This window comes from Nipponia nippon, unplaced genomic scaffold (genome assembly GCF_047370975.1).
Source record: "Nipponia nippon isolate SJK-2023a ecotype South Korea unplaced genomic scaffold, ASM4737097v1 scaffold_6, whole genome shotgun sequence".
NCBI classification, from domain to species: domain Eukaryota; kingdom Metazoa; phylum Chordata; class Aves; order Pelecaniformes; family Threskiornithidae; genus Nipponia; species Nipponia nippon.
Window position 1 is genome coordinate 70405378 of NW_028262380.1, and position 17280 is coordinate 70422657.

The following is a 17280-nucleotide window of genomic DNA, read 5'->3' on the forward strand; positions in this document are numbered from 1 at the left end:
TGATACTGAAATTGTATTTGCACCTCCGGTTTCTCAGGCCTGATTTCACCCTACTCTCATCGGTGTTTCCTTTCTATGAAGACACTGACAATTCAATCTGGCTGAAGAGTAAGGTGCTACACCAAGACCTTCCAGGGTCTACTGTACAGCTGGAGCACCTCCAGACCTGGAAAAACAAACTGAAGCAAATGCTAAAGAAAGATTTAATAGGCTAATTACACGTACCTCATCTAGCCCTAGAGAGCTCCCTGGGAAACTTGGAATTTTCTCCCTACGCTAGGAGAAAAAATGAACGACAAACCTCCTTCTGTATTCAGAACATGAGTCCTCCCCTGTGAACATGGAAGTATTAAGACCTCTACTGAAAAAAGTCGTAACTGTAGGAGAATATAGAGGCTTTTAAGGCATTTAAGATGCAAAGAAATAAGTTACTGAATAGATCATTTTGAGACTATTTTACCTGTCAGTTCACACATACCACTTCTGAGTGCTCTGGTCTCCAAATGGAAGGAGTGAGTACCTCACCTATCATCTTGGGGCAAACAACCACTTTCAGTTACTTACAATTTAAGTCCACTTCTGACTCTGGCATTGCTTCATGCAATGTGCGTTTGCACCATCTACGGTCTCTATCTAGGGAAATTTTGTTGTTTGAACTTCCCCCCCCCCCCCCCGGAAAGATATCCATGGCATATGTATGTCATCACCAGTGGCTCCACTGATGGTGAAAACATCTTTCTCCAGTGAAAATCACGAAGAATCGAACCAAATCACGTCATTAGTAAGCCAACGTTCTAGGTCACTCTGCCCATGACCGCAATCCCTGCTCACCTGCTTTGGCAGCCAAGCACCAACGATTGCCATTTTGGATCTTGGCATGCAAAGGAAAGTTTTCACTGTAGCATGGCACTCTGTGCTACTACTTCGCAAGACTCATGGCATCGGATTGTAACTTCATTTCCAGCTCTTAAAAACTCTTCCTCAGAAGTTAGCATTGCATCTAACAGGAGAGATGCAAAGGTGAAGGATTAGCAATTCCTTTGCCAATTAAAGAACCTTCTTCTTCTTCAGGTAAACTCTTGACTTAGTTTCATGTCCTGGGACTGCAGTCTTCTGGAAGGGGACGAGGAACCTCTTTAATCCAAAAGCATCATCTCTGAAGCGCTATGGATGCCTTTCGGCAAGGTTATGAAGAAGTGTCTTTGGGGAAATCACAATAGATGTGTAGATGGAGGCTTCTGGAAGGCCCACAGAAATTTCCTTTCCCACTTGCATAATGAAAGAGAACAAGTAACTTCTTGCTTTTAGTTCATCTATTTCAACACAAAAACAGGCAGTGAAAAAGTAAAGGAAATAATCCCATTTATAGGCAGCACCCAAAAAACAGAATTTGAAGAAAAAAAAATAAATTGCTTGATGCAATTCACAATCTTAAAAAGAGTGAGCACTCATCTGCCTCCAGCTAAGCATCAGAAGCCAAGAAAACGGCAGCAATACTCAGAGGCAAGGCCAAAAGCTCATAGCTTGTGTAGGCAAGATCGAACCATCTTCAGTAGTTGCAGAAGACATGCAGTCCAAGTATCTCAGGCTGCAGAAAAGACTGAGATCTAGACATAAACACCAGAGTCAATTAAAGGCTCTATAGGTATTCTAGTCCCTAAAAGCCCAGCAGATTAAATATACAAATATAGCAATACAACTTACATTTCCGACATGAACTACACTGCAAACATACACAAGGATAGTCTAACCATGAAAAGAAAGTGGTGCTGAATATACAAGAAACAAAACACTGTTCTTCTGACCGTTAGAAAACTACAAACCCATTAAGTCTTCCTGGATTTCTTAACTGTACGCGTCAATCACTGAATTCCATAATGTGGAAGAGGAAGGCTGTGTATCCACACAACAGATACTCTGTAACTGAACTCCTGCAGCAAAGAAGGCACTCACTTTATAAGCTGTAGTTTATTTTCTGCTTTGTTTTGTATGAAGAGCCTATAAAAAAACCATTTGAGCACTTATCTATATTAACACAGTAGACTTGTAGACTAAAGCTCGACTTGGAAAATAAAATTCGACGTAACATTGGTGGAACTTAAAAGCCAAGTAGTAAAGCATTCTGTGTTATAGGACTTCCCAGACATTCAGTATTTACATATAATGCATTTGCACTTTATACTCAACAACCACCCATCAGCAGTGACATTATTAGCGTAACTGGACAGCACAGTAAGCCAACCCTGAGCTGCACTCTAGTGAACCCATTCATTTTCAAAGTACAACAGAGATTGGTTTAAATATTCACACAATTGTTTTTCAAAACGTTTTATTGCATTATATTTGGTACCTCATGTTTGACAAAGGAAATTACATCTGTAACTGCAGGAATAAGAAGCTGGTCTGTTATTGAAAAAAAATCTTGGGCCCCTTAAAAGTTACAAAGTCTTGGGCTTGCCTGAAACAACTGAGCAAGAAATATATTCTTAGAAATGTAGGGCTTCAAGTATTACAAACCTGTGACACTGTGGAAAAGTTCCAGAGGTATCTAAACTGCAGCACTTTTTTTTTTTTTCTGCATAACGTGAACAAGGCCTGCTGAGGTTTTAAACTATTAGTCTCTTGATCAGTCAAAATGGTAGTCAGGAGTTCTCCTCTTTGCAACTTCAAGCCATAGTATGTTCTCATTTTGTTTTCACTCTACGTGAAAATGCATGCTATCTTTCTAATTAGTTGGTGCCACATCACAGTGCATAATTTTATTTGGTTCTTGCATTACAGTTTTAAAAAGTTTGGCCAACCTATGCTGATAGGTTCATCTCAAGAACGGCAAAGTTGTTTCTCCCCACCCCACCCCCCAAGTTTAATTCAAAGAGAGAGAGAGTTTTAACTGGTTCCTTCAGTTTAAAAACTGTGGTGCAAGAACACCAAACTGATCGTGTACAGTGAATTTCAGAGACACAACAAGCGTATTGAACACACTATGTTTCTTAATTCTGCTCGATATCCGTATGTCCCAGCATCCACAACATAACACGTATGTTGCAGGTTTCTCTGTATATTCTGATTCACATTGCATTCCTATGGACAGAATCATCCCCGTATCAAAATCAGTCAGATGCTAAAGCCCCAACAACTCTTTGTGCTCAGTGAAAGAATCCAGTGCTAAAACAGCATTTTTGCTGTCTGAGATAACAGTAATCTCACAAGACAAATTTAAAGTAATATTTCTGCCACACACCTGCTCTGAGGGCTATACGCCTCCAGATTTCATATAAATTAGTTTAAAAACATGGGTAGGTAAGGAGAGGGGGTTTTTTTTTCTTCAATTTTAGCAGCTTTTAATTTTTAAGAAACCGAACAACCTATATCCAGTAATATGTTAGATATTTTATATATATACTTTGTCAGCAGGATAAAAAAAAAGTAAAACTATTTGAAGGCAACATTTTTTTTTCCTTCTGTTCTCTGTGTAAGTTAGAACAATTCAGCAGGTGCGTGACAAAAATATTATACACCAGATATGGTCCAATGTCATTTTTTTCCAATAAAGTTGTTCATATTTCATTGGCCAGTTCTTCAGGTTCTGCAGAACTATCTCCATTAACTGTGATCTTCATATCCTCTTCATATCCAGGGGGCATGAAAGCCAAAGCATAAGGGAAAAGCTTATGACAATTTGCTCTGTAAGTTTCAGATGCTTCTTTACAGTCTCCAAGGCTACCGTCACATAAAGCTTCTAATACCTCCATACAAGTCTAATTAAAGAGAAAAATAAAGAAGTGTTACGGTTTCTTCAACATTCATCTGAACACTCACAAACCAGAAATACAATACCACAAAGAAAACAAACTCCCAAGTATTGTTTTCAGGTTTCTATCTACTGAATGGACATTTTTTTAACTAGACACAGCATGAAATACCAGTGTAGTCTGATTCGAAATAATGCAGTTTAAAAAGGGATTTTAAAACCAGCTAGAAATCTCGACCGAAAATGAAAATACTCATTTGTCACCTGTTCCTTGTTTTCCTAAAAAACCCTGATTCTTACTAGTTGGCAACCAAGAACCAGGCTTACTTGCAACTGTGTTTCTTCGGTTTGTGGTTCCCGCCCCCCCAATCTTGGGATACACTGAACATTTCAGCAATACACAATATGCATTTGAATTTTAGCGTTCGCAAATAAAAACAAGAAATCCAGAATATATACTATAATTTCCTAATAATGACTTTTGTGAACATGCTTTCAGATAGAATTGGAAGAATTGTGGAATATAATTAAAATGTAAAAATAGCATCAGCTGAATATCCATAATTAGACATGAAAACATTTCTGGTAGGGGGAAAAAAAAAAACGAACCAAACATTTTTACATTTAAGGATATGTGACTTACTGAAGTGTGCCTGTAACTAGTGAACGGAACCAAATTACTCAGATATTATCCCATCCTTCAGATATATCTGCAGTTTCATATCCGTTTGCGTTCATGGTTTAGAAGAGCAAAAGATTTCCTGGTTTTTTTCAACTTGCATTCCAAACATGAGAAACAGACCTACTGAGCTTCACTAAAGCCCACCAGCATTTAACATCCGTCCATGTCGTGTATGCTAGTCTTTTTCCACTCCTCTGACATTTACTAGAGCTGTTATTTGTTCTGTGTATTGAGATTAACTGCTCTGTCCTCCTGCTATGGGGTTATGAAGTTCTCTTCAACAACCCCTGTTCCTCACATTTGCTCTTTGCGACACTGGCATCCACAGAAGGTCAAATATATCTAGATTTATGCCTGCAACGTGCCCCGAGACATCTGGTCTTTACTAAAATGAAATGTAATAAATTTGATCTCTTTGCACACGAGAATGCCTTTTAACGAATGCCTGCGCTCCTTCAGATCCTCTTTTTTTCAATTTCCCATCTAAAAGTTCAGTAGAACTCCAACTCTTACTTTATGTTGGCACCAAGAATGCTTAAATTGAGCTTTTTCAGTTTTAGCACAATGCTGCGTATATCATCTTTATACACTGCTGAGTCAGTAAATGCTTTTTGTAGTCCTACCAAGATAACACCTCTAAAACAACAAAGCATTTTTGGTTACATTTGAATCTTTCCCTAGTCCAATTCCCAGAATCCCACTCTCAGGCAAAAAACCACAGCTACGAGGCAAAAAGAATGCTGTTGAAAGCAATTTAATTTTTGTTTTCTAAATCTACTGCTAATCTATTTTAAACTCTTTGAGATTGCTCAAACATAACACACACAAAAAAACCGCAAACAAGAAAACGGTTTATGAAAACTGCTAAATATGTACTTAGGATATAAGAGACATGAGTTTGTGTCCCATAACCAGATCAGCTAGAGAAAGGATCTGAATCTTTAACATCCTACGCAAGTTTATAAATCATGGCAAATTCTTGTCTCTTTTTCCCCTCTCTGTTTTGTCCAAAAGTTCTATTGTGAACTTAAAATCCTTCCCATTTAAAGTTCCGTTGAACCCAGTATATTTCCAAAGGGATGTTTTTTGGAAAATGCTGATTTTTGCCCACAAAAGGATAATTTTACTTGCAATAGATCTAAAAAATTCTCGAGTCCCCAGATAGATAAAGAGAGCAATAAAGAAATAAAGTGCCAGGGGAACTGAGAGAAACAAAATGTCCTAAAGTTTGCACAGCTTGCCAAGGAATCTCTCTAATACTTCATTAAATGTGCTGGACACTCTCACAGTGATGCCAAAGGAAACGGTTTGACTGGGATACAGAAACAGTTTAGAAAAGACTAGAAAAAAGAAAGGACATTTTATTCCTTCTCCGTTTTGTCAGGTAAGGCTGTGTGCGGTCATCGGAAGAAAAAAACATGTTTATTAATTCTTTATAAGTAACATTTGAAGATACTAAAAAACCATTACCTTCTCTTGAATACTTTGAATTGCAAATCAGAACTGATAGCCTTCCCAGGTGAAGGTGGGGGAGCAAGGAAAGGGGAATGGTGGCGGTGGCACAGGGAGATTATTCCATGACCACCAGAATGGAGCACAATTTCAAAATCTGGTAAGCTTTTTACTTAACTACATACTAAGGCCAAAATACGCATATGCACCTTTTATTAAAACCAAGATAATTCACGCAGCTTGCAGGGGGAGGAATATGGAAAACTTTCATGGAGTCTGAGCCACTAAGGCCATCTTTTTCTTGTGAACAGTCGCCTGTGTAACAGGTAAAGCTCAGACAGACCACAGTCTTGTCTTATTGGGGAGCTTTAGCATCTTTTGCCATGTGAATTCTCTTGTGTTTAATAAGCTTTCCCATTACCTGGAGCAATAGCAGTTTCTGCTGCTAGCTAGCTATTTTCGTATTATCACAAAACGAAATTAATCTAAATGTGCAAAAAGGACATTAAACATTTCAGTCCAGATGAACCTGATACCCCTTTCTCTCACGTGACAACACAACCCCCTTACCATAAGGCACAGCAATTGCTTCAGCTTCCTCTTACCTCCATAATTTGCATAAAGCTTCCATAGATATACCAGAAGTTGTTTACGATTTATAAATATCTGTTACCTGAAGATTTCTGTTAATGAGGGATTCATCCAGGGTCATTGCCAGCTCCACTGCCCTTTTCTGACTGGAAGGATCTAAATAGTACATCATTTTGGCAGCTACAGGAGGAAAAATAAGCTTCATCACTCAGTGGATGACCAAAGACTTCTTACATACAAACATAAGCTAGACAAAGCATTAGAACAAACAGGCACTGTCTATACTGCAGGGTAGGAGCATTTTGCAGTGTGCCGTGGAATCCCAGGCAGTGAAGGTGCAACACACCACAGTTCCCTCCAGCACCGCTGCTCACATCTCCTTCACACAGAAACTGTGGCACAACACAGAGCTCTTGTTATAATATGGTGTCAGGACACAACCAGGACAGTTCCGAGTCCCACGGCACAGATGTAGTTGAAGGGACTTGATGCCAGAAAAGATGCGAGAGCAAGCTCACTGCTTTTTGTGGCCAGGTCTGAGCCCAGGCTGAGCCACAACAGTAATGCCGCTCCCCTGGGCGGTTTACACACCGCTTCCCGTGTGCTACCCTCTGCAACACGGTCACTACAGACAGCCAGCCTTTCCTAACAGGTAACCAGCACCATCTAAGCACCTCTTGTTAGGCATACCAATAGCTCTGGGCGTTACCTGGCTTGCTCAGCGCATTTCTCTTGGCAGTCAGCCTCTTCAAGCGCATGTATCAAAGAAAACTTCGCAACTTGTGAATACTACTTCACGTACCATAGCTCATACGAACTACTGCATAGATGCATTACAGTTACAGTCTTATGATACATTCAGCATGCATCAGAAACGAAAACGGGGCAGAGAAGGCCAAAAATTTGTATTTTAGCAGCATAAAGAAAAAATTAAAGAAAAATACAGACAACCTGGTGGTCGTGTTGTCACAAAAACACAAACCGAGTGGAAAAAAAAGCATTCCTGATGGAAAGAGTGATTTTTACATCACCGGTGCTGATACTGAGATGCCACTGCTAGATAAGGACCGAAAAATACAGAAGCAGGGCAGAAAAAGGATAAAGGCAAAATACCTGATAACCTATGTGGTAGTGAGTCATAGTTCTTTTTAAGGAAAGCTTCATTGAAGTTCTTTGGATTAGTTGCTCCAAAAAGCCGATTCATTTCTTGGTTTAACACTGTTCTAACTGCATCAGGCAGATCCTTACTTTCGGATACTATTAAATTGGAAAAGACGTTAATAGAGGTGAGCACAGGTAACCACAGTAACATCTACTTTATGCATTTATTTTAATATTTGTCATGTTTACATTATTAATATAATTGAAAAAATCTCAAAGGAAGATGCATGAAATTCAAAAAGGTAAATAACTGGATCTGGTTGAAAAAAGCTTAACTGTGACAGTTTTCTGGTGCTTAGAAAAAGCCAAAGCCTTTTTACTCCAATACACTCTCCCCCTTACTGATTAAAATCTATTAGGCTCAAAGACTGAGATCATGCAAGTCTGTTCTTAAATGTATCCAGTCTGTAGCCTTCAACAGGAAGGGTGACCTCTGGGGCAAGGGAAGAGAGAGAATCCTTCCAACCTTCTAACAAAGAGGACATAATTCTAAGCCTTCTCCTTGCACGCCGACGCAGGCTGCCTGCAGAAAAGCCAGATTCCTCACTCTGCAGTTTCCATTTCTTCACTCACTCACTCTTTCAGGGGTTCACTATACTACTTAGTCTTAAAAAGACTTACTAATACTTGTTGGAATAACTACTAAATCCAGCTGCAGTCATAATAAACATACTTAATTTTTGCATGAATCAGTTGTTTAAAAAGCTTTCTAATACGTGTATTAAATATTTTTAATTAATTGTGCTAACAGTCTATAAACTAACAAAAAAAAAAAATCAATGACTGTATGCGGGTTAGGCATCACCTGGAAGCACGTACAGTGAAGTCATATCAAACAGATACATACCACTGCTGAAGAGATGAATCATACACTCATGCAGCCAAGGATGACTCGAATCAATAGCAAAGGCTCTCTTCACAGACTGAAGCATCAGAAGGAACTTCTCTGGAAAAGAAAGTGTTGGCAAATGTTCAGAAACCTGTGGCTGGAACTCACTGCATTATGTTGCAGGAGTATTTAGTGTTTGAAATTAGAATGATCAGAAGAAATTAAATCTGAGTGTACTGCAACAGCCATTTTTTCTAATATGCATTTATTTAACCAGTGAATCAAGCCTGTTAAACTAGAAAGTAAATTTGAACATAAGTTCTTAAAGCATAATATTTAACTGATACAAGAATTCAAAAGCAAAGTGTTTCAAAAGACCAGTTCTCATTAGCAACTGTACACCTCTTCTTTACAGTGTGTAGTTCTGGGAACTATAGATACAAACAAATAACTAGGCCAAATGCAAGCTGGGAGAATTAACTACAGTCTCATTGCTTATAGATTTAAATACAGCAAAGAAAGTGGATAATTGTCAAATGTTCAAACTTGGTTTTTCACAGACTGCTCATGGCTGGGGTGTCAGTCCAATGAAAAGTTGTGTGTCTCAATAGGGACCATCTCCTCCTATCTCATCATAATTTTTGCTTACATTCTAATATACATTGCAAATTGTTCTTTCATTAGTTTTCTCGCATACCTTTTCGAAAATAAATCTCGAAGGCAAAAAGATGTGTCTCTATTTTGTTCTTCACTAAATTCTTCAGGGGTGTTAAAAATTTAATGGCTTCTTCCAAAGGTGCTTCAACCTACAGATTCAAGGAAGTGACACACAACTAAGTCACAAAGTTTAAACCTAGTAACTCTACAACAACAGATTTGGCTATTTCTGAGTTACATCAGAGTTACTTTCATAAGGCAATGCATAAGATGCTTAGAACCTCTTCTGATACAAATTTTGCATCTTTCACTCAATATTAGTGTCTAAACATGACTGTCAAGTCTAAAAAATTGCTATGTGATGGTTACAAATCACATTTTCCTATAGAGATACAAGTCTTTGCCTGCTATCGTATATCAGTAGTAAGCACAGCTGCAGCTGAACCTGCATTGTAATGGGCAGTATGGCTCCCCAGGCCAACCTATACGCATGGGCCTGAGATGCTGGTAAACAACTATTTTATGCCCATGACAGAGTCTGTTCACGTGAGCTTCAGACAGGTTCCTGAAAGCTGCCAGGTCATGGTGACATTCCCAGCCAAGATACTAACAGCAAGCTTGAAGTAACTAGATATTGATCATGTTCTCTTGGTCTTAGCATAATCCAGTAAATGGACAGCTTTAATACAAATTAATTCCGTGCAAGGATTCTTTACAGACAGGTCTCTTGCATCTAGAGGTTAGGGATAATTCAAACAAGAACTGTCTGTTGTCCTTCATATTTATGTTTTTATGAGCATAAGCTACTCTAAGAACCAGACAAAATTTAATTGTTGTCTGTCAATAATAATTTAGTAATGTTGAATCAGTACACTTCATTGCAAATAACAGAGCTGAAGACAATGATGGACACTTACGGAATTCCTGCTAACCATATCCTACACCAATTTTCATTTAAAAATTGTATCATTTATATGTGCTGCTATGAGTTTGCATACATCAGTCACAACTTTGCACTTGAATTATTTGGAACCCATAATAAAGCAGATTTCAAAGCTATGCCTTTAATGCCAAAGCTACATATGCAAAGAAGTCTAGGGTCAACTGTTTCAGGAAAACTGTTTGCAAGTGACCAACTATGTCAGAAATGGTCTTCTGGTACGAGGAACTAACTGAATTTGGAAGTGTCTATATCATGATTCTGATATTAAATCTGGAAAATAATTAGGGAAGATTTGCCAAAGGAGTGCATTATACAGCTGCAACTATTCCCTATAATCTTGGGAACTGTCTAGATTTTCCTGGGATATCCTATGACATCCCTCTACTCCAGAACTCAATTTCAATACATGTCATTGCGACTATTTCATTCTTAACTAGCACTGCAATTAGAGTGCTGCTTCTTGCAACCAGTGAACGAAACAATGGGAATACCAACAATATTCTTAAATGACTAGTCAAGTTTTTTAAGTCACTTGTTTCCTGGCTACAGAGTGAAGTTCTCTGTCTCAGCTTTCAAATATCCTCTTCAAGAGCCAATAATATTCATTATACATGTAATGGGAAAATACCGAATACCGTACCTATCAGTACTTGGATACTATACTACTATTACTACAAATTAATTTTTCCAGTCATATATATATTTTTTTTTCATTATCTTTCCCTACATTTTAAGTGTTTTCCTGCTCCTTACAGGTACAACTTTTAGCACAAGAATCATCTTCTGGGTCACCTCCCCTTTATATATCTCTACAGTTCTTAATCCAGATCTCAAAATCCATCTCAGTCTAGTCTACTACTATTTCCAAACAGTTTCTTTTCCCCCCCCCGTTCAAAACAAATGCAAACAAATGCTGTTAAAGCATTCAGTGTTTCAATGTCTCCTATTTCATAGGTTGTCTATGCTTAACAAATAAAAAAATATTATGGGACAAAGAGCGAATGATAATCACCTTACATACAGAATAGAAAGACTTCCATCCGATCAACTAGAAATAGGGTATAATCAACAAGTTAGTGCAATACACACATGAAGATAATTCCACCTGTAGCAAATGTCTACAACTTCAATTGCTGCCTTTGAGAACTAGGCAGAAAAGCTGTGATTTCATCACATTACTGACAGTATATCCAACAAACTATTCTTAGAAAATAATTCTTTTTAAAATGCCACCTGTGAAGAGAAGCCATACAAAAAATAAACAAGTTATCTGAATGGCTTTCAAATTGTACGTGTGCTCACTGTAACTTTTCTAGAGATTTCTATGACACTATTATTACATTAGTAAGCACCTTTGCCAATTTCTCAGGGATAAGTTCTTCTTTCGGTCCTCCGATTTCTTCATCATCATCATCTTTCTTCTTTTTCTGATTCCTCTGTTGCTTCTCTTTCTCAGCATTCTTCTTCTCCTCCTCCAGCTGTGCTTTCTTTTGCGCTCTTCTCTGCTTATTTCGTAGCTTCTTTAGCTCCTTGTCAGACATATTCGCTGCACACACGCAAAGGGCAAAACCAGACAATGTTGATGTCTAATATTAAACAGTCTCAACCAGTTGTCAGATACCGTCATCTTTTTTAAACAATATCTACTAACTAGTAATGCTGCCGTTACATTTGTAAAAGCCTATTTACTATTGATAGATTATTTTACAGTCTATGCTGCTGCTTCATAATTCATGAATTCCTTTGTGAAATCAGGGCAACAGGAATTAGAACAATAGTATAACGTGCTGAAGGCGGGACAAAGTAATTACTGCATGACTCCACAAATCCAGTGCCAGGAGTGAAAGTGCACACCGATACACATTGATGTGTTCCTTAGGCATTACAAAGCTCAAGTTATGTTTAATGTAGTAATTAAACAGTTTAACAAAAATAAGGTGAAACAGTCGCACTTTGGCACAGACAGTTCCAGCTTTGCTTTTAACGCCCTACAAACATCTTACATTTGATTCATGTTCAGATCCTCTCCTCCCTCCAATTAAAGCATGGAGAATTAATTTAAAACACGCCAGAAAGTGGCTACAAGAAATTCTATTACACTTCTACTTGTCTTAATTGGAAGCTGAAGCCACACAAATCAACGGAGATGAGAAATATTACAACTTGACAAATTGCCCTTGAAGGATTCAATAGCCTCTATTCATACCATTTGAGGTGCCCCAAGCCATAATCACTTAAGTTGCTCTCCAATCAGAGATGAGAGGAAAAAAAAAAAAAAAAAGAAATTGATGGATTTAAACATTATTTTTACATCAGAAGCAAGAGACGATAAAATTTAAGTTGCTATCTAGTCAAATTTTTGCATACTGATAAAATGCTTCGAAAGAAGCACACCTGCTTTAATCTGTTATTTCATGGACCAACAACCATGTGAATTCCACGTTTTCTCAGCCATTTCATAACACAAACATGTTTTTACTTAAGAATTACAACTGTCACTACAAAAACCATCATTGTTTTATAACAAAGAAAATAAAAACATGCATTAGTTTAACTTTCAGTATAACATCCACTTTTACACGCAGGCCAAGTTACGATTTGCCTACTCTGAGTTGTGACAAAACTCTTATTTTTGGCTGCTACAGTTGACAACCATAAGAATGCTGAATCTTCATGAAATATCCACTAACTAGTGAAACTACATATTTAATAAATCCTGAGGGTTGAATACCTGTATCAGCCTCGTGTTCTTTATTTTCATCTGTTAAGGGATTATCATGAAGTTTCAAATATATCTCTATGGCAATTCGTGCTGCTTTGAAGTAGAACGGATGTTGTCGAAGTACATCTTCTAGTTTTAACAAGTCCACATAAGACCTAAGGGTAATCTTCCTCATACAGTAAGTGTGAAAGTCAAACTGGTCATCCGTGATTTCTACAAAATGCTAACACAACATAACATAACACTATTTAGCAAGTATTAACAATCGGATACTGACTTTGACTTTTTTAATACACTCTCCCCAAAGGAATAATTTAGTAAAAGCCTGCTGTTTGACAAATACACCCTAACTTTTAGAAATGTGAGTTAACAAAACCCTCCAAAAATAAAGTCATTGTGAAAAGAACAGAAGGCATCTTAGGTCAGAACCAAAATTCACCCATTTCACAATCTCTTAACAGTAACTACCCTCTGACAATTTGCAGTTTAAGGGACAAAGGTTCTACATTCATTGTATTTAAACAGCACTTGAAGAATTTTTCTTCTATGAACTCCTCTTTTTCAGTCAAAAGTGTAATTTTGACTTCCATTAAACACTGTGGCAATGAATTCCACGCTTAAATCACATGTGGTGTGAGAAAGTACTTCCTTTTGTTCAAGATCTGCTTTCCTTATTGTCACCTGATGTCCCCTTGTTTTTGTTTGAGAAGCAGTGAAAAGTCATTCCCCTCTTCAACTTCTCCATGTACTTATCTCATAAAACTTCATCCTAAATTCAGTTGTTGCTTGTCAAAGCTGAGGATAAAATAGTAAGCATGACAAGCTAATTGCAATCTCTTCATGTCGAAGTTACTCCATGACACGTATCTTACTAGCACATTTTTAAGGAGGTGTGATATTCAAATGTAAACAGTACGACAGATTTATATAATGGAAGAAAAGTACTACTTCTCTCATCACTTAATTCCCAACACTGTCCTTCTGACTGCTGCTCCACAGCAACACAGAAGTTCTTGCAGCAGTGTCTCTAACGGTTCCGGGATTTCTTTTCTGAGCAGCAATAACTCATGTAAGACCTTTTACTAGTTATGCATAGGCAAAGAATTCTTCTTGTCCCTCCTTCACCAACTACACGGTTGAACATTACGTTTCATGTGTCGTTTTATCATTTAGTACTGAGACAGTGCAAGTGTTGTCCTTGCACTATTCACTCCCTTTCTGTCATCATTTATTGATATATCAAACAACAGAAACCCTAGAGAGCTGCCTTAGGAATCTCCACGATAAACTCCTTTTCTTTTAAAAGCTGATTATTTGCTCCTACTCTGTCTTTATATTTCTAATAGCTTCTTTTAAACTGTAGCTTAATTTTTTTTTTTTTTTAAAGGAGAAGATAGTAAATCTTTTTGATCGTTTTTTTACATTTATTCTCTCCCTCTAAAATACAGTGGCTTAACAATAACCAAGGTGACACCTTTCCTTTACTTTAAGGCTGGGCTTGTCAGCTCAGTCATGTTCTTTTTGGACTTAAAAGTACGCATACTCTTGGTTTGTACCTGAATACCTATTTTTATGTACCCTGCCAAAAATAAGATTATTTCTGAGAGTTTTCTGTTCTTTCCTGGATGTTCAAATGAGTTTATAGAATCTATTTACAATACACAGTTTACAATGGCATTTTTAGGAGAAAATGTAATTTAATCAACTCGCCAGTAGCCAACATGAAACAAAATCTCTCCTGAAGCTACATGAAGCATACTCTTACTGCTCAGAAAGGAAACATATTAGCACAGTAAACTTAAGCTAGTGTTTTCCAACCTAGGCAGTTTAACTAGATACATACTCTCTCAATTTCGTGGCATTTCTTAAGTGCTTCTCCGAATTTGTTCATTGCTTTATAAGCTTGCGCACATTCTGTCTGAAACCACATGCACTGCATTTCATTCAAGTTCTCTACTGCCGAGGTTCCTTCCTAAAAGCAAAAACAGCATTATAAAAAAAAAAAAAGATAAGTCTCATTCAATTTGTTAACTACCGTTTCTTTTACCTTGTTCTAATTAAAAGCACAAACCAAGAGGCTATCAAAAGGATACTAAATTTCAAAACTGGAGTCCTGAAAGTCAGAAATGCCACAGTTAAGATGGACTTGCTTTGTTCATTAATTAAAAAAAAAAAAAAAAATTCCTCTATGTTCCACTTATCGGAAGAGTCAGATATACGCAATGAATAGCCAGGTAGTGACCATTTAACTGTGACAGTTCCTCATCTTTGGGATAGGAGAGACATTAATTCAGTGTTTTTAATATTGTGTGCACAAATAACACATTGCAGCATGAAGAAAAATGGCAGAAAAGTTCTAGCACGTGGCATGACACTGACACCTGCAGGATTTTTTTTTTTTTAAACCAAAACTGCCATCTGTGTCTTCCACAGACCTGCTGATTGAGCTAAGTGTAGTAACTGACAGAAGCAATAGGTTATTTCTTAAGTGATCAGTGGCAAAGCAAAGGAATAGTAGTAGCTTTGACACCTTCTGATTCAGAAAAAGCGATTACAGTTGTCTTTCAAATCTGGTATTTATATATACTTGCGTAGATCTGTAGAACTTATACACCTTTCCAGCTTAATGTCAAAGTCAGCTACTTGGGGTGGATGCAGTCATTCTGACTTTACACCGATCTTGCAAAAACCAGGCTATTCAAGAATCAGCCAAGAGCCAAAGCTGGGAAAATGACAGATAATATTCAAATGAAAGGGTAAGGACAATGCCCCAGATGAGAGAGAAAGGCAGTCTTCAAACCAGTCTGATTTAGGCAGCTAAAAATCAGAAATATTGTTAGTTCCATTTTCACTATGCTTAATTTAGATCTTCTTTAATTATTGTTTCTTAATTAAGAAGCTTGTATTTGAGCACTAGACATAAGATCAAAAGGAGATGAAAAAAAGATTACACAGAACAACATGATCAAATTATATTTTTAAAGTTCAGTTTTGGGCAACTGGTATGCTTGCTTTTTTGACATCGTCTTAAAGCTGCTTAAAGCATTGAGAGAGGTCAATTAACTTAGACTGATAGCAGTTTTGCATCAAAAACTCCACACAAAGCTATTGAGCTTATATAAAACAGAACTTCCCCTCCCTCTGTGTTTGTCTGCACATAGCCTCCATTTCACAAAAATCCTTCAGCTTTCCCCCTATAAATACCCCCCTGTTCAACCTACCTTACTCCAGGTTTTTCCTGCTCTTCAAGAGAGAAGAGAAAAATGGGACAACAAACAAAAATGGATTACTTCTGCAGGTAGGTCCCAATAGCTTGTTGCCTGCCTCCCACTGACAACACATAAATGGTATTGCCAGTATTCTAAAACTATCATTTGCCAAATATTCTGGAAAGACTGCATTGAGCTGTTTTGACTTTCAGTTATAAAAGAATCACAGCAAGAGAAGTCAATTTAAAAAGTAACTAACCTGTGAGATCATCAGACTTATCAGAATAGGTTACTGCAGGGACAAAAACTCATGCATGAAATTAAGCAATCTACATAATGCAAACTTTTTATGCCAGTTAATTGGTCATGGGTAAGCAGCCACCAAAAAAAAAGATATAATATGCAGCTTTCCTTTGTTACTGTTAAACATGGCCTTAGGGATGAAAGCTTGTTCACAAAAGGAAGACATCTCAAAGACTCTCACCTAGTAGCCACACAGAAATTGTATTAAAGGAAAAGTCTGAATTCTCTAACTTACTACCATTAGGGAGAAGAAAGAAAGTGGGGGGGGGGAGAGACATGGGCAGCTTTAAGGATCCTACAGAATCAATGTTAAACCCAAAGACTTCTGAGAAAATTTTTTTTTCAAAGTAGTTATCTCTAAAACAGACACGCTGTATTTCTCCTACCTGGCAAAAATTATCAAATCCAAGCTTTAGAGTTTTCACTTAATACTATGGAATCATGCTTATCCAAGATTAATTCAAACCCCAATATTGACTACCATTAGTGAAGCAAGCAATCATAGTTGCTCTCAAACAGAACTTAAAGATTGTAGTAAAGGTGAGCAGAAAGTTAACACAAAAAGTTATTCCACAAGGGATTAGACCCACATTATTCAAAAGAGCTATAGTTAAATGCAACAAACCCTTGTAAACTTAGAACACATTTCTTCTGCTTCTTTAATAGAATTTGCTTTCAACATATATTTTGCACATTTGGAGTTGATAAATCTGTCTGCTGTGTCCAAAGCCTGAGCCTCATCCATCCACCTTGCAGCTTCTTTAATATTTCCAGCATGCTTAAAGAGATAGAAATTCAAGTTAGATTCAGTAATTATAAACCATGCATGTTTTACCCACTCGCTGTTTAATATAATTAGTTATTTTTTAGACATTTTTTAATAAATAGCTTTCTCTTCAGGGAAGCAACAGACCTTTAAAGAAAAAAAAGCTGAAAAATTACTTTCCCTCATTATGGAATTACAGGTCCTTTGGCACTAG

General features: G+C 37.3%; 1 protein-coding gene across 5 annotated transcripts in view; it reads right to left on the minus strand.

Moving 5' to 3' along the window:
- Positions 1 to 1952: 1952 nt before the first annotated feature.
- Positions 1953 to 17280, minus strand: part of NAA15 (N-alpha-acetyltransferase 15, NatA auxiliary subunit) — a 40620-nt gene continuing 25292 nt past the window's right edge. For 2 of the 5 annotated variants that reach the window (XM_087736041.1, XM_087736042.1), the window contains 11 exons: positions 16926 to 17078; positions 14632 to 14760; positions 12798 to 13011; positions 12273 to 12299; positions 11419 to 11612; positions 11079 to 11114; positions 9164 to 9272; positions 8485 to 8583; positions 7590 to 7733; positions 6559 to 6656; positions 1953 to 3758 (listed from right to left, as the gene is read on the minus strand). In XM_087736041.1, the coding sequence (XP_087592167.1) occupies positions 3558 to 3758; positions 6559 to 6656; positions 7590 to 7733; positions 8485 to 8583; positions 9164 to 9272; positions 11079 to 11114; positions 11419 to 11612; positions 12273 to 12299; positions 12798 to 13011; positions 14632 to 14760; positions 16926 to 17078 (1404 nt within the window). In that variant the 3' untranslated portion in view covers positions 1953 to 3557. The remainder of the gene's footprint in view (positions 3759 to 6558; positions 6657 to 7589; positions 7734 to 8484; positions 8584 to 9163; positions 9273 to 11078; positions 11115 to 11418; positions 11613 to 12272; positions 12300 to 12797; positions 13012 to 14631; positions 14761 to 16925; positions 17079 to 17280) is intronic. The other 3 variants (XM_087736039.1, XM_087736040.1, XM_087736043.1) reach the window with 3 other exon arrangements.